Source organism: Condylura cristata, unplaced genomic scaffold, assembly GCF_000260355.1.
Source record: "Condylura cristata isolate star-nosed mole 26May11 unplaced genomic scaffold, ConCri1.0 scaffold00012, whole genome shotgun sequence".
Lineage (NCBI taxonomy): Eukaryota > Metazoa > Chordata > Mammalia > Eulipotyphla > Talpidae > Condylura > Condylura cristata.
Window position 1 is genome coordinate 56,067,340 of NW_004567113.1, and position 26,038 is coordinate 56,093,377.

At 58.4% G+C, this 26,038-nt stretch overlaps 1 protein-coding gene across 2 annotated transcripts in view; it reads left to right on the forward strand.

The window, feature by feature from the left end:
- The first annotated feature begins 54 nt into the window (after positions 1–54).
- KIAA0232 (KIAA0232 ortholog) overlaps positions 55–26,038 on the forward strand; it is a 42,014-nt gene continuing 16,030 nt past the window's right edge. The window contains exons 1-3 of one of the 2 annotated variants that reach the window (XM_012724193.1): positions 55–307; positions 11,495–11,985; positions 20,182–20,319. In XM_012724193.1, the coding sequence (XP_012579647.1) occupies positions 11,755–11,985; positions 20,182–20,319 (369 nt within the window). In that variant the 5' untranslated portion in view covers positions 55–307; positions 11,495–11,754. Of the gene's footprint in view, positions 308–11,358; positions 11,391–11,494; positions 11,986–20,181; positions 20,320–26,038 lie in introns of those variants that run through there. The other variant, XM_012724194.1, reaches the window with a different exon arrangement.

Here is a 26,038-nt window from a genome sequence, read left to right on the forward strand (position 1 = left end):
GGGCGCTTCGCCGGCGCGGCCGGCCCGGTGCAGGGCGCCGCGGACTTTCGCAGGCTTCGCATCCTGGGGAGGAGACATCTAGCGGGGGCGTCCTGAAGGTCAGACTCGCCGCAGCTCTTCGAGGAGTCCGTTCCGAAGTGGGTCCCGGCGCTTTGACCCTGCGAGGGGACTGCGCTCCCCAAGTTGTGTCCTGCGCACCTGGGGGCCAGCACCTGGCGGCGAAGGCGGCTTCTCTTCTAGATTCAGTGGCTGCGCTCGCTGCGGTGACTTTCCAGAGCCCAGAAAGTAGTTTACCGCTTCAGTCTGGGTGCGTGTCAGCAGGGCTGCAGCAGCCCGTCTGGGCAGTGAACGCGGATCTGACCACCGAAACACTGACAGGGGAAACGGGCCTTAAGTATTCCTTCCCTAGGCGCGAACTAGAGGTCTCCCCTTTCTGAGTTGGGTTTTTGAAGTGCAGGTCCGTAGGGGAGCTGATGTAAGACAGACAGGTGTATCTGCTTTAAGGATAATTAGCTTATTTCTCACACAGTCGCAAACGTTAAAAAAAGTAGTGGCATTTTAGTGTGCCAGATAACTGCTTTATTTTACTGTAGCACTGTTCAAAAGCTGATTTTTTAAAAAGAATTTTGCACTGTATGGAAAAGGCTGAACCTGGATTTTTATCCCTATTGTAACTGCACTTGACTTGGAGCGGCTGGTGGCTTCTGAGCCGCGGTCTCTAATTCTGTGATGCTGCCGGCCCCACACTGTGGTTGGGACCCTCGTGCGAAGGGTGAGGCGAGTATTTGTGTCAGCATCCCTGCCTTTTACAAGAGTTGGTTAGTGCTAATGTGTCAAAGCCTCAGATTCCTGTCTTGGCTCCAGGCTTTGTTTTTAGGCTCCTCCCCACCCCTTCCTGTCCGCAGCGTGGCTGCCAGAGCCTTCTTTCCTGAACACAGATCACATCTTGCTGGCTGGGTTCTGAAAGGCTGCCTGCCTGGAGGCCAGTGCCCAGGCCCCCCGGGCCCGCACCACCCCTCTGGGTGCGCTCTGGGCCTGTCCTCTTCCCGCCCTCCTCCGCCCTCCCTGGCTTGCCCACCGTGTGGGTTGAGCCGGCTTGCATGTGCTCTCCCGATGGGGCGCCCTGTCCTGCCCCCACCCCACGAGGTTTGTTTTGAAAGTCTCCATCAGATTTTGTGTTCTCTTTGGGTCTTTTGGAAACTGTCTCAGTGAGATTCCTGGTGCTTACAGCCCTGGGTACTGGCTGTTGCCTCGCATTCTATGGTAAGCGGTCTGGATCATGTGCTTAGCCTTTCCACCTTGTTCCAGGAAGTGTTCACATGTTTGCAGAAGTTACAGTCTGTGATCCCCTTCTTGAGAATATTGTTACTATAAACTTTTCTAATAAGGAACATCTGAGTACCAACCATAGCCTTTGAAATGCATTTTTAACTCTTTAAAGATGGTTAATACTCAGGATATTTCCTTTCAGTTCTATCTGGTTTCTCATCTAATACCAGGGTACCTCGATGCAGCGTGCGATCGTCCCCTCCCGCGTGGCTAGTGTTGGGTCTGTGAACCTGCCCTGCCCACCGGGAAGTCACTTCCCGATTCTGCTGTGGGAACCAGAGCGAGTTTTAAGAGTTCTCATCTTTAAAATATTAGTGTGCTTCCAGCAGATGCCTCCTCTTTCTTTTCTTTTTTCTTTTTTTTTAAGATTTATTTATTCATATATGCACACAGAACCAGGGTACAGGCCAGAGGCTCAGGGGTGGTGAGAGGCTTCACTAGAGACCGAGTGGGGAGCAGAACAGGCAGATGGACGAAGTACACTGCTGAGGGGAGCAGTGGACGGTCTGGTCTGCCACTCCCTGTGGGTCACCTCAGGGGCAGGGGATTGAACTCACTATGAGGCGGCTGCACCCAGCTAGCAGTGTTGCCTCCTGTTGCGCTACCAGGGAGGGACCAGATGCCTGCTTTGCTTAAAGCCTTTTTAAAAAGATTATACTCATAACAAGGAATTTGCTTTGGGGAGGGGCTTACTGGAAGAACCTTAGTCCTGGATTTGAAAGACTCGGGTTTCTTTATGATGCGAGAACAGTCTTGAGCTATTTTTGCTTTGTGGGTCTTAAGGTGACCACACTCTGTGTACTGTCCTCACTCAGGCCAGAGACGCCGACCCCCACCCGAGGTGTGCGCCAGAGCTTCTCAGGTCCCCTGCAGCACAGTGGGGTGGGGTGTGCGTCTGTTGTCGCTGGAAGGTGGTCGCCTTGCAGGCGCCCCACGGCTCCATCCAGCTCAGCTAGGTTAGGAAGTAAGTCTGGGGCCAGGCCTCCTGGCCTCATTCTGACTTATGGCTTCGTCTTTCACTGCTTCCGTCTGGTCACCTGCTATCACAGCCCTCGGCCTGGGGCCGTGTACAGGATTCTGGGGTTCCCTGTGCCCTTTCCTCTGCTAAGTCCTCAACACTGCAGGCTCGGCGTACACATTCGTACTGGGAACAGCCTCCCGTGCTTGCGGGATCGGCTCTTCACCCTTCTCTCCCAGTGCTGGGCTGTGGGCTACTTCCCCTGACTTCTCATTCTTCGCCGGGCGGTCTCTCTGGATGATGCCTTCCCCTGGAGGAGACGGGCTGCTGACCTCCAGTGTGCTCTGTGGGCTGGACCCCGGCAGCACTGTTACTCGCTTTGGGTCGGGTGCAGTGGGTGTCAGCGGCTGCGGGCGGGGGGAGGCGGCTGTCTCAGCGCTCTCCGCTAGCAGGGCCTCGTACCTGCCCAGGAGTAGCAGCGGCTGCAGCAGGTGGATGGCAGGGTGCGGTAAGCTGACGGTGGTGTGCCCTGGCTTCTTAGAACAAGTTGCACCTCTGGCCTGTGTGTGGCTGAAGAGGAACATCATCGGTCTCTCCCACTGCACCCCTTTCCCTCCACTGCTTTGGGAATAAATGGAGAGGTGAGGCATGAGCTGAGAGGGGTGAGTGGGTATCTGAGCCTGGATGAAGGGAGTTAGTAGCACGCAGGAGCTGTAAAGTTTGGGTTGTACATTTCAGTAAAGCAAATGTTTTCATTTTGACCTGTGAGCTTACAGTTACTTTTCCAGCAACAGTCTCCCTTGTTAGGACTTGGAACAGTTGTAGAAATTCTGTGTTTCCACGTCCTCAAAGCCTTTCTGCCTCGAGACTCTCCCACAGCTCTGGGCTTCTCGTCAGCTCTGCACTCTGACCCCTGGCTGGATAGGGACGCAAGGGCGGAAGCCAGCTAGAAAGTGGAGACGTTCCCATAGTTATTGTGTATCAGTTTATCAGCTAGTTGCACCCAGAAACTTAGGTGACAGCTGTTATTTCTAGAATAATATGGAATAATCTACTTGTGGCAGCCTAAGACTATGTATTCATTGCTACCTGACTTACATTGACTGTGATTGTGAAGTTTTCTTACTATTTGGAAATCTGTATTTCCTAATAGATCTCTTACAAAACCCGCCCCCAGAGAATCCGAGGTGATAGGGCTCCCCAGTGGACGCGCTGGTTAATGTTGCTAGTGTCTATGTAGAAAATAAAACAGGTGAGCAGGGAGAAGCTTAGTGGTTGCCCAGAGCTCGAGAACGCCCTGTGTGCGTGTGACTTGTGCGTGCGTGTGACTGGTGCGTGCGTGTGACTTGTGCCTCGGCCAGAGCGACCAGGACGTGCCTGGACTGCTGGCGCAGGCAGTGGCCTCACGCTCTGTGTTGGAGTGGACTTGTCACCTGGGAGAAGCAGTCCCCGCAGACAAGCAAGTGTGAAGCAATGGACTGTGGTGCATTTTAAAGCTCTTTTTTTTTGGTAATGTGGTTTTTTTTTTTTTTTTTGTAACTGGAGGACAGGCCAGAGGTGCAGGGGCGGTGAGTGCGGAGAACAGGCAGATCAAGGAAGCACACTGCTGAGGGGAGCAGCGGGCGGGTCAGGAGGGGTTTGCCGCGCCCTTGGGTCACCTCCAGGCCGGTGCTGAAGTGGCTTCAGCTTCTCAGTGCTGCGCTGTGACCCGCTGTGCCACCAGGGAGGGCCCTTGGTAAAGTGGCTTTACCTCATTTAACAGGGGCGGGGGTGTACATGTAGAGAGTGGGGAGGGTTTATCTTTTTTTCATTCAGGAGTTTGTTTCTAGCTTGGTTACATTTTCCAGAGTGCCTTTGGAATCCTAATGGTGGTGCATAACTGCTTCAGGTTGGTCTTCTGGGCTCTGGCATTTGTTACGGCCTTCTGGGGTCTCCCCCAGCTCCTCCCTCCACTCCCCATTTCTCCCAAAGCGTCTTCTGTTTTCTTCAGTTACTGGCCATCTCCTCCTAGGTGTCTGCCGTTCTGCATTTTGTTGGCAAAAAGACTAATGGAGAGAGCAGAAACCGCACAGCACACTCACTGGCTTTGGCTGCTGCTGGCCGCTGCTGCCCGGTGGCCGCGGCTGACGCCCGGATCATGGAGTGCTCCTGCATTTCTGTCACTGAGTCTCTGCTGGAGCCTAGAGGACATTCTTGTTGTTACTAACTTTAAAGGTTAAGTTAAAGTTGAAGTATACTTTGTATCATTAACAGAAAACATTGTTTTGAATGTAAGCAGTTGTTATAGCTATTCAGGTTTTTTTTAAAGGTTTATTTATCTGTGCACACAGAACTGGGGTAGGGGCCAGAGGTACAGGCGCCAGAGGACTCCCCAGAGACAGAGTGGGGATGGATTGAGAGACACCGCTGAGTGGGCAGTAGGGAGACCGGAGGGGTCTGCTGCGTCCTGGGGTCCCTCCCTGGCCGGGATCCATCTCACCACAGTAGCCGCGGAGAACTTCACAGTGCTGCGCTTCAACCTGTTGTGCCACCAGGGAGGGCCCCCACTCACTTTTTAGAAGTAGGTGTTTGAAACCTTAAAAAGCAAGAAATTTTAAGACGAAAAGGCAGTCTCCACTCTCCTCCGCTTGAAAAATCAGATGGCCTGTGGAGGGTGAGCAGGAAGCAGTGCACGTTAACCTTTTCTTTCCAGAGGAAACCTGCGGGTTTCTTCAGACTCCCGCGCTCCCGTCTCTGCGTAGTCACCTGTCTCTTGGTCTGGGCCACGCGTGCCTCAGCCGTCTGCTGCATATCCTCAAATGTTGGTCAGGTCCTCGGGGCAATATCTATCTAGCTCAGGCTCAAAATTTTGGACTCGTTTTATTTTAAAGACTATTTATTTATCATGCAAGAACTGGGGTGCAGGCCAGAGGTGCAGGGGGTGAGAGGACACCCCAGAGACACAGTGGGGAGCAGAACAGGCAGATTTGGTGAAACGCACTGCTGAGGGGGCAGCGAGAGACAGGAGAGGTCTGTAGAGCCCTCCCCAGTGATAGCATTGAGGTTTAACCCCTTGGCCAGCAGTGAGGCCCTGCATGAGTGTTAAGTGCTTCATTCAGTCTGAACCTGCTTTTGTCTGCTTTGCTGACTGCAGGACTTCCTAAAGTCTGGTGTTAGTTGACGGCCTTGTGTGCAGAACGCAGTCCTGGAAAGCCGGGGGTCGACGCGAACCCTTGCTGCTCCGCATTCACTCCTCTGGGCCAGCAGCTTTTTCCGTGTGGTTGTTAGTTACCATTAAATTGTCTATGGTGGTGAAGAGCTTGACTTCAGAGTAGCTCAGCTTTCTCTCAGATTTCCACTCCTCCTCTTTTCTTGCTTCTTGGGGAAATTAACTTCCCATTCTAAGTTTTGGTTTTATAACTTAAGAAGGGAATGACAATAGTGTCTGCTGCACAGTGTTGTTAGGATGTGAAAGTACACGCAGACAGCTGAGGTGGTGAGGCTTAAGAGGCAAGCTGCTCTCGCTGGGAGAAAACCACGTTTACAGAGTGGAGAAGAAACTTGTCCGTCAGCTCTACACTTACGTGTCTGAACTGTCTCTCCGAGCTTTGCAGGCATAAGGTAAACAGACCGAGACGGTCTGCAGGGAGCAGACCACGCAGCGGCCCCTGCGTGCTGGGGATGGCCAGACAGGCCACTTCCAGCCTCACTGAGCACCCGCAGCTCTTAGGGGCCAGACCCCGCACAGATGCTGGCTGTGTGAGTGACCCAGAGGGTCTGTCAGCCAGTACCTGGGAATTAACACAACAGTCAAAAACAAAAACTCATTTGAAAGACATAAAAGACGCCCTGATAGGCAGAGACTAGCCTTGTCCCAAATGGGAGACTCCCGAACCTCACCAGTCTCCAGCTGGAGCTGAGGGCTCTGAAATGGGAGGAGCAGAGCCCCGGCACAGGGAGGGACTCCTGAAGCAGAGTCTGGAGACTTCGCTGAAGGGCTGCAGCAGCGGCCTGGTGCTGGGGGCTGCTTGCCGTAGGCACGCGCCCGCATCTACGCGGAGGGAGCACACGCATCAGGGCTCCTGGTGGTCAGTGGGACGGGGTTTCCAGCCGGAGAAACACGAGATCAGATGCTTTCCAGGGCATTTCACTAATTCTAGGCATAGATGATCTTTTTTAAAATATTTATTTATTCATACAGAACTGGGGTACAGGCCAGAGATGCGAAGGGTGAGAAGATTCACCAGAGACAGAGCAGGGAGCAGAACAAGCAGATCGACGAAGTACACTGCTGAGGGGAGCAGCGGGCAGGTCAGGAGAGGTCTGCCGCGCCATGTGGGTCACCTCCGGGGCAGGCGGGGATCGAACTCATGCGGAAGCGGCTTTAGCTTCTCAGTGCTGCGCTCTGACGCGCCGCGCCACCAGGGAGGGCCCGGCATAGATGATCTGCAAGTGGGTTAGACCTGAGTGTCTTACTAGATTTCACAGGGTGGACTGTGGCGCCGCCCCAGCCCCACGGCTCCAGCACCAGGCTTTTCTGCCGAGTCCCAGAGCAGCGACGTGCCAGTGGCCACCTGGCTGGGTTCCCCGTGCCTCCTGGTGTGGGGCGTGCTGCTCCTGTGACGCCAGAGAAGCGGCCAGGCCAGGCCACGCCGCCACGTCGGGAGCCCTGCTGAGCCGTCCTGGGGTCACGTGCCCAGGCGGCTCTGCCGTCCCATTCCGGGCGGCAGCAGGGGCCGGCGAGGGGCAGGGGTGGGGGGGAGGGCAGGGCTGCCCGCCGCGGCGGTAGGAGGAAGCTTGACTGTGGAGGAAACACCAGCGTCTCCCTGATGTCTGCTGACAGTCCTGCTGGAACCCCACTGGTGCAGGGCTTCCGTGCCGCCTCTCCCAGGTTCCTCGGGGCTGCTGCCGGCCCGGGGACCGCGCTTTGAGTGGCGACAGTAAATGAAGGACTGACATCAGCATAGCCGCTAAAGTGGGGGGTTTAATGTATCAAGGCTAACATGAAGGAAATAAAATGGTGAGCCGCAAGTTAGGAAAAATCCTGGTATCAGACGTAGACAGACGTAAACTAGCAAGAGGTCAGGACCCCACGAATAAACTGTCCAACAGCAAAACAAGTAAAATCCTTTGTGAGTTCCGAGAAGAGGCAGTCTGTGACCAGCGGCGTGTAGGAAGGTGGCGTCGTTACTGATGAGGAAGTGCAGGTTAAAGCCCAAGGAGGTCCGCTGAGGAACAGGCTTAACGAAGGAACAGGTTAGGGCGCACAGGGCTCCCCACTGCTTGGAGCGCTGCGCAGCTGACATTTGGGGGTGTAACTTTCGTTATTTGGCCAAGTTCACTGTGTGTGCGCCCTGGAGCCTGGCAGCCCGCTGTGGGCTGGTGCTCACGAACGCAGTCCGGCAGCCCCCGGCCGTCTCCATACCTGGGGTTTGTGATGACAGAGCGTGGGAGAGGCTCCCGCTCACTGACTGCTCAGGTGGCATGTGACCTTACCCAGTGGGGCATTAGAGACAGTAAAAATGAGTGAGTTTCTGCATACAGCATGGAATTTTGGAAGGAATTATGGAAACAGCCCTGACCGAAAAAAGGAAATCCCCGCAGATTATATGCATTCTACATAGCACCGTTTTTACAGGGCTCAAGAGTAAGTACGGCCGGGGCCCTCCCTGCTGGCGTAAAGGGTTAAGCCCTGCACGCCGGCCACGGCTGCTTCCGTGCGAGTTCAGTCCCCGGGCAGGACCTGGCCCACAGGGCGCAGGACAGCTTTCCTGTCTCCCCGCTGCTCCCCTCAGCAATGTACTTGGTGATCTGCCTGTTCTGCTCCCCGCTCTGCCTCTGGTGAAGCCGCTCACTGACCCTGCACCTCTGGCCTGCATCCCAGTGCTGTGTCCATAAACAAATAAATCTTTAAAAAAAAACTTAAAAAATAAAAGCACAGCCAGACACTATATTAAGCATATGTGCATTTTGGACAAACTTTAGCTTTTGAAAAGTTCAGAGAAATGGGAGAATTTAGGTTAGTGGCTGCTGCTGGGAGGGAGGCTGTGGGGGATGGGCAGGTACATGGTGACAGCTTCCTTCTGGGTTGGCTGGTGAGTTCACTGGAATTTGTTACCTTTTTATGTTTTAGGACTAAAAGATGTTACACATGGATATTTTCCTATAGTGAAAGGCACAGGGACACCCTTGTGGCACTGGTGGGCCCTGCCCTGGAAGCCGGAAGACAGAGCTGGGCAGCTCCGTCCTGAGAGGCCTAAATGCGCGTTCTGCAGAGAAGCCAGCGGCCTGGCCCCGATCCCGCGTCACCGCGGAGGCTGAACTGCCCAGGCCCAGGGTCTGACGCCACCGGCCCGTCCGGGTCTGAGCGAGCAGCAGGGCAGCGGACGGCGTCCGTCCCGGTGTGGAGGCCGGAGGCCACACTGCCGGTGCAGACACAGGCAGAGAGAACTTTTTCCAGTCAGCCCTTATTCTGCTCAGGCCCTCAGTGGTCAGGATGAAGTCCGCCCCGAACATGGGTGGCCAGGTATTTGCATGCTGGCGCTGCGGGTGTCCACCCCGGGAAGGACCGCAGTCACCGTCTCCCCTCTCGAGCCCCCGCCAGCCGCTCCCGGCGGAGAGCGCCAGCTCCTCGGGAGGTGTCCGAGCATAAGTCTCCTGCCCCTGCCAGGCCTTCCTGCCAGTTAGCCGTGGGCGGCACGGGTGGTGTCGTGCTTGGCAGCTGCTCCGCCCAGAAGGCTTCGAACCCCTGCACCCGGGAGCCATGAGGCCGGTGAGGAGGGCCTGCAGGAGGTCGGGGTTGATGTGAGAATCGGCGAAGTAGAGGAGGGCGTGGTGGCCTCAGGGGCTGTGACAGCTGACTGTGGTTGTGTGTGATGTGCAGATTCTTGTCGCTGGGGCCAACTGGCATGAGTGTGAACAGAAAATCCTGTCAGTAGGTGGAACTGTTGGACCGAGAGGGCGAACTGGGAAATTGATTTGTAGGTAGTGACATCGCGCGAGTCACACCCAGATCGGTGCCGGCGACTAGCCGAAGCAGGATTTCGGGGTGCAGGAGCGCAAAGCAGCCGTCCGCCAGGTGACGGCTCGTTGGTGGTCAGGCGTCCCCGGGGATGTATTGGATGTGCTGGCGCGGACGCCAGACCCTCGAGGAGCTGCGACCGCCTCGCCGGTCGGCCCGTCGCCCGCCGAGCAGCACGCCCATTGCGAGCCCGGGGCAGCCTGTCAGGGTAGAGCGCGTGGTCGGGCCGCAGAGGGCGCTGGTCAGCGTCCAATTTCCACGGATCTTTTGAAAGTTGGTTGGTGCTTAGTCGGGCGGGAACTGCTTCACTCGGTCGCTGCCGGTTTTTCCCGAGCCACGCACATGTGTTTGCTGCCTTTGCTTCCTTACCTCAGTGGTGGGGCTTGCCGGGCGTTTCTCCTGTGACTAAGTGGCTGTCACCACTTGGAGCTGTGTGCATTTTCAGAATAATAAAAATCTTCCTTTAATTTGTTGTTTCTAAGTAAACATACTTTGAAAATTTGTATTTGTTAGAGTAAAGGTCAGGTTCGTTTTCCCTAGTTGGTTTTCTTAATTTCTCTATTTAGTCACTTCATCACTTTACAGTAGTTATTCTACAAGCGTCCAGAATCTCGGTGATGAGCCTCACTGGGCTAGGGTTCTGGGCTCTGTTGGACAGCTGTGTTCCTGTCAGAGAACAGGCTTTTCATTTCGGCTGCGGTGGGTACTCCTGCCTCCCCTCTGACCTGGATGGCGTTCTGCGTGTGGTTTTTTCTTTTTTCATCCTGTAAACTGACATAAAGTGGCCCTCCCTGGTGGGGCAGCGGGTCAGGACGCAGCACTGCAAGCTCGCTGCAGCCGCCTCAGTGCCAGTTAAGTCCTCGCCCCAGAGGTGACCCCCAGGGCGCGGCAGACCCTTCCTGACGCGCCTGCTGCTCCCCTCAGCAGTGGACTTCACTAGTCGGTCTGTCCTGCTCCCGCTTTGTCTCTGGTGACGCCTCTCACCCCCTGCACCTCTGGCCTGGACCCCAGTTCTGTGTGCATAAAGAAATAAATCTAAAAAAAAATTGACATAAAGTTAGTCCTTTTATTTAAGAGGGAAAAAGGACCTTTTGGGGTGCATCTCTATAAAGACTTCTTGAAGGCATAAAGCCTGTCATTTTGTCACCGTGCTGAAGAATTCTGACATCTAGGGCTAGGTGAACTCAGCAGCCACTTTGATGATCATAATGTGGAGACCTGCGACTGAACTGTGGTCTGTGAACATAGTGCGGCTTTCCATGCAGAAACACTAGCCGATGCTGAGTCATCGAGTGGCTGCCAGTCCGTGAGAGACCCTCGCTCCTCCTCCCCAGCACCCCCCTTGGGCACTGCCTTGCTCTGAGGAGGGCTTCCCAGCTAAGACTGCTGGGCAGGGCCAGGGCTGCGGGCCACAGGTGTGGGTCAGGTCAGAGGCCACCCTGGGCTCCGCGAGCTCTTGACAGCAGACGCATGGCCAGGAGGGTAGGGTTGATGCAGGCTGACAGTGGACACATGCTTCCTTCTTAGACCTTCTGGGAGGGGCAGGAGTCCTGGAACCTCCCCTTTTCCTGGGGATCCCCTGTCACATGATCTTGAGAGTGGAATGATTTAATGATGTAAATTTTACTCTGCAGTTACCATTGTAGGTAACTACACAGTTATTTATAAATATCTATAAATACCAGAGGTAGTCTTAAATCTTTGAAGAGTGTATTTCTGACTTGATGCCTTTACTAGCAATTATAAAATTTCTTGACAAACCATTTTTCGTAGCTTTTTGATTGCTGAAATTCATTAAAAAGTTGAGCCGGTGGGCTCCCCTGGGGGCACGGGGTGAGTCTCAGCGCTATCAAGCTGTCCACAGCCACTGTGGCCTGAGTTCGATTCCCTGGCCAGGGAGTGGCCCACAGGGTGTGGCAGACCTCTTCTAACCTGCCCGCTGCCCCCTCCGCAGTGGACTTCGTCAGTCGGCCTGTTCTGCTCCCCGCTCTGTCTCCGGTAAATCCTCTCACCGCCCCACACCTCTGGCCTGTATCCCAGCTCTGTGTGCATAAATAAAGAAATTAAATTAAAACAACAGCAACTGTGGTTTAAGACACCAAGGTATTTTAATAAAGAGGAACAAGTCCTTTGGACTATTTTTGGAAAGCTCAGTCTTTGGCCGTAGCTGTCCACGGCACACACAGCTTTCTCTCTCGCTTTTGTAGGTTCTGCCGGAAACTGCATTGGCCTCCATGTGAAGTCACAGTAGAGACCCGTCTCTGTGCGTTGGGATCAGGGCGACGGCTCCCTGCTCGTGCCTGAAGAGGGGCTCTGTTCTCCATGGTGACTGGCAGCAGGAGTAGAGGCTCGTCCTAGATGTCAGGCACCCCTCCTCCTCGCTGGAGTGCAGCTCCGCTCCAGGCCCCGGCAGAACAGCGCCTGCAGGAGACGCCCCGCGGCCTCAGGATGCCGGCCACCTAACTTCATGCGCCCCACCCGCCCCGTCGCCGTGGGTGGCTTACCATCGGAGAGCCCCGCCAGCTCTGACCCGGGCCCTGCATCTGCGCCTGCAATGTCTCTGCTCCACGCGCTGGGCCCCGTGCAGACCTGGCTGGGGCAGGAGCTGGAGAAGTGCGGCGTCGACGCCGTGGTCTACACGCGCTATGTCCTCAGCCTGCTGCTGCACGACAGCTGTGACTACGACCTCCAGGAGCAGGTACTGACGTGCGGCGGTGTGCTGTCTGCGTGTCTGTCTCTCTGCAGAGAGCAGGCGTGGGGAGCACCGTGAGCGTGGACTCCCCCGTCCGCGACGGCTTCAGTTTGGGTACCGGCTCCCTGGCTAGCGGCCCTCAGCGCTAGCGCCGACTGCAGCCTGGCGGGCGGGCGGGGGCCGGCTGGTGGCCTGCCTCGGAATGAGGCTTCTGCACCTCAGGAGGCCACACGTCGTAGCTAGACTTTGAGGTCATTTTCTGACATCCCAGAGTTCAGCGTCTCACCTCACCTGCTTACTAGGTAATGTGTGTTCCCAAGCAGCAGCGTGGCCCTGCGCCGTGTAGCCCCTGGGAAGCGGGCCATTCAGTTCTGAGTGTAAAGCAGAGAGCAACCAGGTGTTGGGTCCGGGAGAAGTCGCGCCTCTGCCTCTGCCCCGAACGCGAGCCGAGCCCGCCGGAGCGAGTGGGGTGGTCCCGCGCCTGACCTTGTCCCAAGCTGAGGGTCTTTGAGGGTGGGGCCGGCAGCTCTCGCGGGCAGGTGGGTTCGTGGGCAGCCTTTGCTGCTTGGATCACCGTTACCCGCGCTGCCGGCAGGAGCAGCGTCCTGTTGGCTGAAGGCGCTAGCCGTGCCCTCAGCCTGCAGGAAGACTCACAGGATTTCACCAGCGCGGGCTGCGCAGCTTGTCTCCCGGCAACCCCCGCTCATCACCTGCTTCCAGGTTCCTTGAGATTTTAGGGGCCTGACTTAGAAGCACGTTGTCAGAAAACGTGCAGTTCTGATGGTCACTAGTTCTGACAGTTATGGAGACCATTCGTCCTTCTCTCCAGGAAGTCCAAGCAAGGTGAATGTGCGTGGCCGGCGCACCCGGCAGCCAGAGCGCGCTCGCAGCCCTGGGGAGCACGGGCGTTCAGGCTGCCCGGCCGGCGCGGCGGCAGCTTGCCGGGCCCTGTAACAGAATCACGAAAGGCCCTGGCTCCAGCATGTCAGCTGGCTTTTTCTCTCCCCATCTGTACTGGAGTAACATTGGTTTATAACATGTTGCAGGTATGCGGCAGCGTGCCTCCACATCTTTGTGAGATACACCCTGATCACGGAGTGTCTGGCTTCTTTCCTTCGCCATGCACTTGACCCTCATCAGCCTCCTCCCTCTGTGGTCACCGCCAGTCTGCGCTGTGTCTGCGTTTGGCTTTTGTTTGTTCATCTTACTTAGTTTTTTATATTCCACATGCAAGTGAAATAATAGGGTATTTGTCTTTTTGTGTCTGGCTTCTTGTAATTCCCTCAGAGTTCATTCATGACCACAAATGGCAGGAGTTTGCCCTTTTCTACGGAGTTTGCCTTTTCATAGCTGTATAGTACTCCACCGTGTGTGCAACACCTCCTTATCTGCGTATCCGTTCGTGGGCACTTAGCTTGTGTCCAGCCCTTGGTTGTGAATAGTCTGCAGCGAATGTAGGTGTACAACTATCTTTTCAAATGAGTGTTTTCTTACCCTTCATAAGTGCCCAGGTATTTCTGCATTTTGGAGGGCTCCCTGTGCTGTCCCTGCGGTGGCTGTACCAGTGTCCGGTCCAGCACCCCATCCTAGGGCTTCGTCTCGTCTGGTGCTTTAGTCAGGCCTCACTCTCCCTGCCTGCTGACTTCCTTCTAGAATTTTGCTTGCCCAGAAGAAGAGCAGGCTGCCTCTCCTCCCAGTAGGGCAGCTTGGTTGTGGCGCGCCCCTGACCTTATACTAAGCTGAGGGTCTCTGGTGGCTGGGCTGTAAGCTCCCAGAGTGCCAGCGCACCCCAAAAGTGGCAGGGTACTGGACCACCAAAAAGACGGTCTCCCTAATGTTTCAGAGCAGCGCTTCCTGTTTCGGGGAGTCTCGGCCTCTGAAGGTTTAGGGAGCAGTGCCTGAGTGTGCTACTTTCTTACAAGTTTCTAAAGCTTCTAAGAGCTTTAAAGAAATAGAACACAAAATGAGCAATGATATAAAAAAATATATATGTATATACATAAAAACAGAGGACACTCTGTGTGTTACGTAAGAGCACTCACGAGTGTTGTCACTCATGGTTTTGCGCGTTCTGCTTTTTCTGCAAGTTTGCCCTTGTTATCAGCCTTTCCACGCCACCCTTCCACAGCAGCCCCAAGCTGTGCGCGGCTGCAGGCTGTTCAGGGCAGGGCGCGCAGAGCAGACGTGGGCACCCGTGCCTCCTGCGTGAGCGCGAGAAGAGGCTGTTCCCCGACCCGCACTGTGGAGTCTCAGTGCACGTACAGAAAGGGTGCGGTGGGTTTGCCAAGCTCGTGCACGCATGGCTAACCCCAGCTAGAAACCAGAACTTGGCCATCCACACAGAAGCGCCCCCGGGGCCTGCACTGCCCCACAGCCGTGCCTGTTGGCAGGGCCGGTCCGGAGAGGCCTGGTGCCCCACCCCCTCGGGGTCGTGGCCTGGCTCCGGCACGGCGTGTTCTTGCCTTAGCCCCAAGAGCCTCCCCAGCTTGCCCGCTGGCTTCGCCTCACCAGGGCCTCCTTCCTGAGGGCACAGTCTCCGATGTCAGCACACCTCTGCAGCTGCCCCTCCGTCTCCTCAGGGTCTCACTGCCCTGGCACATGGGAGGCGTGGCTCGCGTGGTCTGCTTCTCCCCTGGCTGTTCAGGCCCCCGGGCAGGGCAGCACTCTGCCCCAGGAGAGCCTTTTTTTAAGATCGCATTTTTGAAAGCAAGTTTAGATTCACAGCCAGGTGCAGGGGTTTCCCATTCACCCCCACCCCCGACGTGCGCCTAGCCCCCCACAGCCCTCGCCGGCCGGTTACTTCTGACAAGCCGACTCTGATGCATCGTGTCACTGTGCGTCCATGCTTTGGTTCATTCTCTGGGCGTGAACAGAGCTGTGGCATCTGTCACCACAGCTTCAATGCTGAGTCACTTCCCTGCTCTAAAGTCCTGGGTTCACCTGTCTGTTCCTTCCTCTTCTGGCTGCCGGGCTGGCGGGTTTTCCTGACAGCCTTCATAGTCTGCCTTTCTGGAATGTTGCGGAATTGGAATCAGTAGACACCATTGCAGGCTGGCTGCCTTCACTCGGCAGCGGTCTAGGGTGCCTCGTGCCTGCCTGCATGCTCCCTTCTTGTGATAGCTGAGTAACACCTGCTGGCGGGGCGGGCCACAGCACGTGCCAGAGGGCGCTTTGGTTCCGTCCCGCTTTGGAGGCCGTGAAAGCTGCTCTGCGCAGCTGTGTGCGGGGTCTGTGCGCGAGGTCCGGCGCCGGTCTGCTGGCGCGTGCTGAGCGAGTCGCCACCCTCTGTGCACCCTCCCCTTGCGTGACGCGTCTCTGCTCTGACGCGCGTCCCTGTGTCTGTGTTTCCCACGCCTCCCAGCCCTGACCGCGGGGCTCCGCTCAGTTCTGGCCCCTGAGCTGAATTCTGGCGGCCAGCTCGGCCCGTAGCTCTGGGGCGACAGCCACGCCACGGCGTCTCTCTCTCGCCCACAGTTTAAGTGAGAACCTGACTCGCAGGCCGGCTGCTGCCCCGCCCGCGTGGCTCAGGCCTGCGCGCGCCCGTCACTGCGGAGAGGCCCTGCGTGTGCTGCCGCCACCGGCGCTGTCTTCCTGCAGACTGCTGCGGAGCCTCGGCCCACCTAATCTCTCAAGTATCTGCTGCATTTACCGCGCGCCACCCCACTTACACCCATGACTCAGTGACGTCCATACGAGGGGAGCGTGAAGTGGTGTGCACGTGGGAGGCGGCGGTCCTGGCGGCCCCCAGCGCCGTGCCCCTGAAGTCGTCGGTGTGACTCGCACGTGTTTCGCGTGGGGTACGGAAAAGCTGTGGGGTGTGAATCTTGAATAGCTTAAACACGTCTCTGATTCTAGTCACCTCCTGAATGGTGTGCCTGCCAGAGACACAGCGTGGTCCTGGGGAGGCGCCCCGCTAGGGGCCGGAATGCTCTGGCCGTGTGGACGTTGGATGCAGCTGGGGCAGAGGTCACCGAAGCCGGAGGGCCTGAGGGGCGGTGGTGCGGCGGGAAGGGAGGAGGTGAGGGCGTGGAGGAGACTGAGCGCTGCGAGTCGGTGCCTCCCTCCAGGCTGGCTCGCGGTGGGGCGCGCTGGGTGGGCATCTGGAGGTGGACTGAAGGGGACCGGCGGGACCAGCAGGCGCCTGTGGGAAAAGGAATGGGGGGAGCTACTGAAATTACGCTTGCTTGGTTAGAACTACCTGTTTTTTAGAGGCAAATCCTTGTTCTTTTGAGCAGCGAGAAGTGGATTTATTACTGACACTTTCCTGTGATTTTAATAATACCTTATTATTCATAAGCAAAAAAAAAAGTGTGGCCTGAATTGGCTTAAGGAGGAAAAATGTGTCATGTAACTGAAATTCTGGAAGTAAAGCTGGCTTCAGCCTGGTTGGAATCCGAGCCCCCCCAGCCACTGGGGTCTGCCCAGCACCCCACTCCCCAGCCGCTCCCAGCCCTCCCCGCACCGGCCCTGCGGGCTCAGGGTGGCTCATCAGGCCCGCGTGCCTTTGCTCGTGATCTGAGTGTTAGGAGTTGAAACTGTAGCAGTCAAGGAAGGAAATACAGCAGTAAATCTTTGTGACTTGGGTTAAGTAACGATTCTTAGATACGAAACCCAAGTCCACGTAGCCAAAGACGTTTCATCACCGTCAAGAACTTTCTTGCTTCAAAGGACATCATCGAGGAAAAGATAATCATCGACTTGGAGAGAATGCTTGCAGGTCACATATCTGTGAGCAGTGTGCATCCAGATTAAAGGGCTCCCACGCGCCACGGGAGGAGAGTGGGCCTTAGAACAGGCGGAGGATCTAACCCACTGGAGGAGGCGCCCAGTGGCCAGCAGGCACGTGACACGATGCTGGGCACACTGTCGTCAGGGAGTCGGACCCATGGGGAGGAGGCGTCGCCTCTGGGGTGATGACGATTGAAAACACAGTCACAGCATTGACCATTTAGAGACCCGGGACCCTGACTGCACGAGGTGATGGCGAGTGGCGTAGCCGCTGTGGAAACAGCTGGCAGCTCTGCAGAGCCGCCCGGCGTCTGCCGCGGCTTCGCTCCGAGGCCCAAGGCCCGTCGGGGAGAGCTCAGGGGCCAGGCGTCCCGCAGCGCAGTCCTCAGGCGTGACGCGTGGTGGGCAGTGGCGCCTGGACACGCAGAGGGAGCAGGACCCGGTGGGCACGGGGCCTCCTTAGGGGGACGAACTGCGGTAGCTGCCGCGTGGCCCCGTGTATCGGAATGAGCCGCCACCATGCACGCTGGGAGAGCAGGTTGTACGGAATGTGGTTGTCACCGGTAAAGCTGTTGTTTAAAAGCGCGTGTTGTTTAAAAGCGCAGCATTTTGATGGGGCACGTAGAACCCCAACTAAGCGGGAAAGAATCCCACGCTTGGTAGCAGACTTGTCTTGCCCAGTAGAGAACAGCGCACTGATTTACAGTTTGAATTTCACAACAAAAAGATGCGTAAAGTTTTATTTGGGGGAAGGACTTCCGCTGTATCCTTGATCTATCCTTCCGGCCCATTTCCAATACTCGACCCTCTGAGGGAGAGCGGCGGGCCTGGCGCCAGCCCTTGGTTTCTTTGCCTGATATTCCTCCCCATTCGGGCCCAGACCTATCCACTTGCTAAGCTCCTGCCTCCGTGACCATCCTGGGGGCAGCTTTGCTCACCCACGGGCAGGGGAGGGTGTGCCCTGGGTCCGCGGCCCCCAGGGCCTCCAGAGTGTGGCGGGGGCTGCGCCTGCGGCCGGCCGTGGTTGCCCTGGGCTGGGTGGCCCTGGCAGGCGGGGCCCCAGCACGCGCTGGCCTTTCCGGAGCAGGCCGACACTGGCTGCGGATGGATGGATGAAGCTTAAGCTGAGGGCTGCCGGGAGAAGCGTGGAGCTAGCCAGACACCTATTCCGGTGATGACCGCCGGCTCTTGTTTTTGTCGGCGTCAACATTTTCTGTTAAATGAACAAAAGCTTAGGACTATTAGAGGAGAGGCCTCATTACCAGAAAAGCCAGAAAGTAATCATGGTTGCTTACCCTAGTCACCGAGAGATAAGCTCTTTGCCTACCTGTGGTGCCCATTAGGGTGGGTGTGTCTTACCCAGAAGCCAGCTGATGCTGTTGCATAAGCCACTCCCCCATCCGTGGTGAGTGTCTTGCCGTGGCAGAAGGTGGACTCGGTAACTATGCCAGCCGCGCGCTGCCCTGACACCTGCGGGGTGAGGACGCACTTAGCCAAGTCCTTTCCCGACATCCAGTGTGTTCGCGCGTGCGCCGTGGTGGGCGGCTGTGCGTCGTCACTGAGTCCTGCACTCCTGCACGGCTTCCTTCGGAAAGTTCCCAGGAGTAGAAGTGCCGGGTCCAAGGGCACGGGCAAGGGTTCCGTGAGTGCAGTCCTCTGCCCTCAGGAAGCGCTCGGGTCCGTATGACTAAAGCAAGCCCTTCACTCTGTGTGGGGACACTGCTGGGACCTTTGCGTGTGCAACAGGGTAGCTTCAGCAGAGGCTGGTAACGCTCCGTGAGGGGAGCGAGCCAGTCTGGCGAGGTGAGGCTCAGCATGCCCAGGACCTGGGTAAAAGGCGCGCTGCTTAGGGTTAGCGGGGCGCCTCCTGGTCCGTCAGTGCGCGGGCCGTCCGTCTCCCTTGTCACGCAGACCGGACGAGAGCGGAAAGGACACATTTCCTCTGCCTCAGGAGCGCAGCGCGGCATTGGTAAGGTGCCCTCTGATCCTGGAAAGCCCAGTCTCCGGAGACACCCTCCAGGGGAGTGCGAGGGGAGGTTCTGGGCTTGGTCCAGCTAACTGCTGGATACACGGACACGGGCCCACGGTTCTTCTTTGACCATCGAGCACATTTGCCTTTGGGAGAGGTAGCGAGTGCTACTCAGACAGAAAATGTGTCTTTCAGGTTCAAAGACCTGCAGGCATGCCCCAGGACCTGCACACGTGTGTGCTGCTTCGGGAGTGTGGCAGGAGGCGCTTCCTCCCTCTTATCTGGAGGCTCCATGTAATTCTATCTGGGTTAGATAACTGATGATAGGTTAAAGTGACTGAGTCCTGATGTTCCTCCTTCACTCGTCCGTTTCTGCTTGTCCGTGGGGGCCGCAGCAGGCCACACAGCTCTTCCTGGTCATTTTCTTGCTTTTGTCATTGCTCTTCTTAGTGGCTGGTCCCCTTGTTTATGTCCAGGGACATAGTTTACCCAGTGAAAGCCACGCAGCAGTTACAGTGTTACTTGGAGCCCCAGTCTAGGGAACTAGCTACAGAAAACTGCACTTTGAAACACGCCACAGCACACCTTGGCACTGAAGTGGGTTAACCGTTACAGTGTAAGTAAGGTAAGCACGAGCCCGCAGGAAGCTGTGAATTCAGCTGTGAATTTCCCTAAAGCAGCAGGAAAGACCAAGTGGAATAGACCGGACTATTGTAATTTGCACTGGGCAGTCAAGACCATGGATGATTTTGCTTTTTTCCTTTTCAAATTTTCTTCAGATTTACTTTTTTATGAAGATTTACTTATTTATACGTACAGGTGCTGGGGTAGAGGCCAGAGGTGGGGTTGTGGGGGTGAGAGGACTCCCCAGAGACAGTGGGGAGCAGAACAGGCAGAGGTACTGGACACACTGCTGAGGGGAGCAGCGGGAGGCAAGAGGGGCCTGCTGGGCCTGGGGGTCCCCCCTGGCCGGGGATGGTCCGCTGCTGCTGCTGCAGTGGCTGGGACGGCCTCAGTGCTGAGACGCACCCCTGCGCCCCCAGGGAGGGCCTCTTCAGGTTTGTAACAGTGGGATTATGAGATCAAGTGAAAGACAGCAGTTAAAATGCTAGCAAAATATTTTTATCATTTTTAGATTCTAAGATACAGAAATAGGGATGAACCATTGATAATTGCTAAATGGTAAAAGCTGAGTAGTCCCGTGAGTGCCAGCAGGGTGGGAAGCGCAGAAGAAGCCATTGCGCCGTGCCAGGCTCGGGCTCACCCTGCAGCTCAAGCGCCAGCGCTCGTCCACGCCCACGCCCGCAGGTGGCGGCGCTCTCGGGCACATTCACAGTGTCAGGACTTGAAATCGGGGTTCCAGCCCAGCGGGTTATGCGGAAGCGCCTCCCGCTCTGGCTTCTCCGTTCAGTGGTCTCCGGTTCGTGAGTGACGTTGTCTGGGGAAGCGGCAGTGTGTGGAGCTAATAACATCTTGCTCACTCAACCTCCTGTGGCTTCTTGCAGGAGAATGACATCTTCCTGGGCTGGGAAAAAGGAGCTTATAAGAAATGGGGAAAGAGTAAGCGGAAGTGCTCCGATCTAACTCTGGAAGAGATGAAAAAGCAGGCTGCTGTCCAGTGTCTGCGGTCGGCTTCTGACGAGGTGAGTCCCGCCGCCCCCCGGCCCCTGGCGCACCGGCCCTCGCGAGCCTGCCCCGCGCCGTGAGCGCCAGCGCTTTGCCTCGGCGGTGCTCTCCGTGTGGAGTTCCGCGTGGCACTTTCTCTCAGGTGTGCCGTGGGAATGGGGATGTGCACAGAACCTGTCCTCCTTCCACTTAGCGTGGTGCAGTTCGTCTCAGTAAATGTTCCCTGTTCTCTCCAGTGGGTCAGTTACAGCTCAGCAGCTGACGGTCCACCTCCAGCGTGACCTTCAGTATGGGGTATTTGAATCGCCGTGACTTTTGAGCCGCTGTCTAGTGTCCTCTGGAATGTAGCACCTCGCACATCCCTTGTCGTCCCGGATGCCTTCCTAGCCGTGGGGCGGCAGTTTTCACGTTTTAAGAGTCCTGTATTTACCTAGCTACGCGTCGCGATTTGTTGGTTTCTTAGAAGATATTTGAAGATTATTGCTCTTGACACTTCAGGTAAAATGCTGCTTACATCCTTTTTGCACCGAAAATACAGTCGTAGAACTGCAGCCAGCCGCTTCAACCACGAGTTCTTCTTCTGTTGCTCACCCTGCGTTGTCTGTGAGCGCTTGCCCCCCACAAAGCCGGCTGCCATTCCGCTGTTGACAGTGTGGGCCTGACGCGCACACAGACCCAGAGGGCTCGTCCACGTGCCCGGAGAGTGCTGACCGCTGAGCCCCGCGAGCCCACGTGTGCTCCGCGCCCGTGTGACCAGCCACCTTGCGTTTAGTGGCGCCTGCAGCGCCGCCCGCCCCTTGCACCCCGACAGCCCTCCTGCGCCTCCAGCAGTGTCCCCGCCGGAGCTGGCGTCAGGCAGGGCGCCCGGAGGCCTCCGGCAGAGTGGGGCCGGCGGACGGGCAAGCGGGTTTCCACCCGACACGCAGGCCGGGGTGACCTGGGCTGGGGAGGACTCAAAATGCAGATGGTGTTAGAAAGTGGTAGGTTGTTTCAGGTAAGCTACGCAAAATCCAAGAAGCTGCTGACTCACGGTGAGAGGAAAATAGGAGTCGGCTCTAATTTCTTCCTTGGCCAGAGCTGCTGAATCATGCCGCAGCCGGCACTCAGCGTGAAGCAGCGAGGGCCGGGGCGGCTGCAGTCGGCTATAAGAGAAGGGGAGCCGGACGCCGCCTGGCTGGGGCCGCGGAGCCGGCGCAGCCCGGGGCGGGCGATGCGCGCTGGCGGTGGTCAGTGCCTTCGAAGGGAGAGTCGGAGACGAGGAGCAGGGTCAGCGGACAGCCGGCTCAGGCCGAGCGGCCGTGCGCGGCGGTGCTCACGCACTCGGGGAGGCCGCCAGTGTGCGAGACGGCGTGGGGAGGCTTGAGTGCGAGCTGCTGCGAGAGCTCGTGGCGGGCTTGCAGAGCAGTGGTGCGCTTGCGGGAGGAGCCGCCAGCAGGCCACGGGCTTGGTACTGGCTGTCACAGCCCCTTCTCCGGGGCCCAGCAGGACCCCGCGCGGGCAGGCGGCAGGGCGCTGTTGGGTGCTCTCAAGACCTGTGTCGTCCGGCAGGGCCAGACCTTGTCCTCTTGGTAGAAAACATGGAAAACCGGCGCTTGCCCGGATTTCTTGCACTCTCGGGTGTTGAGAAGTGAGGCGCTGAGAAGGAAACTTAGGGGCGGGTGACGGTCGGAGGGCACTGGGAGGTGCCTGGGCTCGGCCCAGGCTGTGGAGACGCGGCAGCCCGACGCCCAGGGGCGGGCTAGCGTGCCCGCTCGGTGCTGGGCTTCAGGAAAAGTCCCGAGCACCCGGAGAACCCGGGCCGCTCCCTCAGGGCGTCTGTCCACCTCTCCCGGGAGCCGAGGTCTGGGCTCGGTGGCCCGCTTCCCCGTGCGCCTCTGCCGCCTCGGTCTGGGGGGTGGGAGCCAGTGTGCACGCCCCGGCAGACGCACCCCGGCTGCTGCCTGCGGGACACGGCTGTGCCCCTTCAGAAAGACCCGTGTTGTGCGTCCTGTGGTCTCAGGGTTTCTTCTCACTGCTTAGTGGCTGTCCACTGTGGCTGAGTGGCTGGCCACGGCACAGTGGGCCTTTTGAGTGGCTCCTCGGGCCTGAGGGGGAGGCGTCCCCTGCCTGAGTCAGAGGCACAGGCCCAGCACAGACGGGGCTCCGGGCGCTGGTTCAGTCCTGCTGGGTGATGCCACCGACCCCTGTTTCTGGACGGCTGGGGGCCCCGTGGAAGCTAGATATGTCTTCTCGTCGGCACATCATTTTCCACGTGCTTGCCTGTGGCTTCCTTACGAACTCAGGCTTTCAGATTAAAGTACAGACCCTGCTCGCGCTTTGAGGCGCTCGCAGGGAGCGCGCATGCTGCGCCTCTGGTGCATCTGCGCACTCTCGGTGCCCCTCCTCCTCCGTCGGGAAGCTGGGCTGGAGGGCGCTCTGCTGTTGGCGAGCAGGGGCAGCAGTGCTTTCCCCTGGAGAGGAAGGAGCGGGGGAGGAGGGCAGGGAAGGGCATCTCTGGCCAGCCTGGCGAGCACCGGGCTCGGCCGAGGCCACTTCCTCTGCTCCTGTGGCCAAGTCTCCCCGCCTTTCTCTGTCCTCGGGGGGCACTTGAGCACGTCCTCCCCGGCACGTAGCGGGAGTCTGATGCTCCTCTGTGCGGTCGCCTGACTGCGTGTGGACGTGGCGCTGGTGACGGCTGGGCGCGGGCCGCGAGGCCCCTCGGGCCTGCAAGGGTGCGGCACCGCGGGCAGGGCTTGGAGCTGGCAGGGTCTTCAGATGCAGGTCAGGCCAGGGCGGTCTGCTGGGCGGCTGCAGCCACAGCCGTACCACTCCTGGGGCGGGCGCTGGGGCTCCGGTGGGCGTGGCTGGCTGCCTCCCTGGGCGCGCCTTGGTCTGTTGTCATCATTGTGAGTTTTACAAAGACTTTGAGAGGCCTTGAGTCATCAAAGCGCCAGAAACGCCTGGCATTCTCCGGCACACCTGCCAGCGGTTCCCCACCCCTGGCATCTGCCCACCTGCAGACCCGCTGCAGAGCTGGCCAGGCGCCAGGCCCCCTGCCTGCGGCCGCTGCCATTTCCTCGCTCAGAGCTGTGGCCAGGCAGGGGCTCAGCCGGGAGGTTCTTCTGGTCTCGCTCGGCCTCTGCCTTTGCAGTCAGGTGGTGGCTGGGACCCAGTTTTGCCCTCCACACTCGTGCGCCCCTTGGCAGGGAGCACTGGGACCCAGGGCACGTGGCTGCCTGAGGCCTCTGTGCATGGTAGGTAATGCCTGGGAGGTGGAGTGTTTCCCGGGCCACAAGTTGCACTTGCTAGTATCTGGGTGAGGATCCCCCGTGTTGACTGTGGGAAGTGTCTCTGCATGGGTCAGTGCCAGCAGACATGGTCGTTGAGGTGCCAGGGTAACACGTTCCCCGTCCTGGCAAGGCCTCTCTGGAGAGATGGAACCAGACAGGTTCTGGACTTGGGGACTCAGGCGCCCCGATGGAAACATGCGGCGCCGCAGTGAGAAGGGCTGAGTGAGACTGGCAAGGGGTGAGCTCCATCCCTCTGCTGGTTGCCAGAATGTTGAGGGTCAGGGAATAGGAAAAGGTGGCAGAGGCCACACAGGAAGCCAGTGACCAACTGTCCGCAAACGTGTTGGTGCTGTTCTCGTTGTTTCCAGATGTGGAACTGAGGCCTGGTAGTGAGTGATGCTGGCAGCATCCGTGGCCTGCCTTGGGAACCCGACATTGTGATTCTCATTTTGTTGCCCAGGAGTAGAACAGGCAGGCGAGAGCCACTGGGTGTCAGGTGGGTGAGAGCCCCAGGACTGGTTGGGCGGCTGGCCAGCGTGTAGGGACAGCTGTCCAGAGGGGTTTCCCACCAAAGGTTAGTCTCTGCGGTCACGAGTCGAGGGCCAGAACCTTGGAGACGGCGCTGGTGACAGTGGGCAGCAGCAGCCCATTTGCCTTTGTTTTCTGTCAGAGGTCAAGGTCACAACAGGGCAGAGAGGGTAGAGAAGCACTGGAAGTGTTGTGGGGTGGGTGGTGCTGGAGAGCAAATAAAAAGGACGTTCTGAAAGCAAGTGTTGCCTTGTCTCGCTCCCACCCGCTCCGTCTCGCGTCACCGTCTGCACTGTGCCTGCAGCTGGCGTGTGAGCTCGGCCATCCCGCAGAGCCCAGAGACTTGGCTGCATTGCCAGGCTCCTCGCCACTCTGACCCACCCTCAGCAAAGGGTAGAGGCATCTTAGAACAGATGGATCCAGAAAAGATGCCAGGAACTGAAAACCACACGAACTCCAGGGACAGCACCGGCCAGGTTCCGTGACTGGTGTGGCCAGTACAGCGGCCCTCGGGCGCCCCTGGGCAGGGGGTGAGGGTGGGACCCAGGCATGCCCACAGCCACTTCTCTGAGGCCCCACCCCGCCGGCGCCCCAGGCTGCTCCTCACTGTTGGTCCCTGGGCGGGTGGGGGGGGGGCAGGCCTGTGTCCTGAGGGCCGCTTGCTGAGCTCGCAGGTCGGCGGGGGACAGGCCTGGCACGTGTCTCACCGCCGGCCGCTGCCTCCGAGAGGCCGGGCTGTCAGCGTCCGTGAACGTCGGTGGCCACGCGGCATGCTGGTAAGACACGGTGATGAGCGTGACCTGCAGGCCACGTCACAGTTGTGAAAATGAGCTGCGTCTCAGCACTTCCAGACTCAACTGCAGACGCTGCCCCCTGTGCTGCCTGGAGCCCGCTTGTGCGCTCGGCCGGCTCAGACGGCCGCCCGGGGTGGAGCTGGCCTGCTGGCCAGAAGGCCTGTCGGCTACTCGCCGCCTGCAGGCCCCTGCGTCTGTGGCGATGCTGCGGTGGTTGCGAAGCGGAGCCGGCATCTGGCGGGTAGACTTGACGTTCATGCCCGCGTGGAGGTGGCTCCTGGCATGTCTGCCCTGCCCGCGTGAGGGCACCACGTGCCCTTCCACGCTGCGTGCCGTGCCAGGCAGCCAGTGTGAGTCACCGGGTCGTAACATGGTGGCTGTGCAGATCACGACAGCCAGCTGTCGGGAGAAGTGAGCCCCGCTTGACAGGCGCGGCCCAGAGGTTGTGCCCGCCCTGGAGTGGCCCGGTTTGGAAACAGCCGCAGGGGTGTGCCGTGCCGTGCCGGAGGGTGCGGCGGCGCGTCAGCTGACCCCGGTGTCAGGTTCACGGTCCCGAGGAAATGGAAGCGAGCGGCCATGCTCGTCACGCCCTGAGCAGTCGGGTAAGCAGAGGCCTCCCCACGCGGGCTGGCGGGCCAGGGCTGGTGGCCGCGTCTGCAGTGCGGGTGCGGGTGTTTGCAGGGCGGGACCGCCCTGGCCCGTTGCCTTCCTCCTCTGTGCGCCGTCCTCTCAGAAGCGGTCATGGGCCGGGGAGTGCGCGTGGCCACCGGCGTCCCCAGGGACTGTTCTCACTCGCGTCCGTTTCTGCCGCCCGAGCTGCGTGACCGCGGCCGTCCTGTGCAGGGTCCTGGTCCCAGTGCTGAGTCACTCTGGGTGCCGTGTGGGGAGTGTGCTATTTTTAGTCCCTCAGAGCTCCATGGAGGCGGCAGGCGCAGCCGGGCGTCCGCCTGGGTGGCGCCCACCTAGATGAGTGCAGCCCAGTCTCACCCGGCCGCTGGCCCCTGGGGCGACGTGAGCTCCCCGGAAGCCCAGCTCCGCGCGGCGGCAGCCCCTTCCCGCGCCGAGGAGAGTGCCCAAGCCGGAGCCCGCGTGGCGCTTGCTCGCGGCTCTCTGCAGCGTCCCCGCTCCTGCACGGGCGCTGCTCT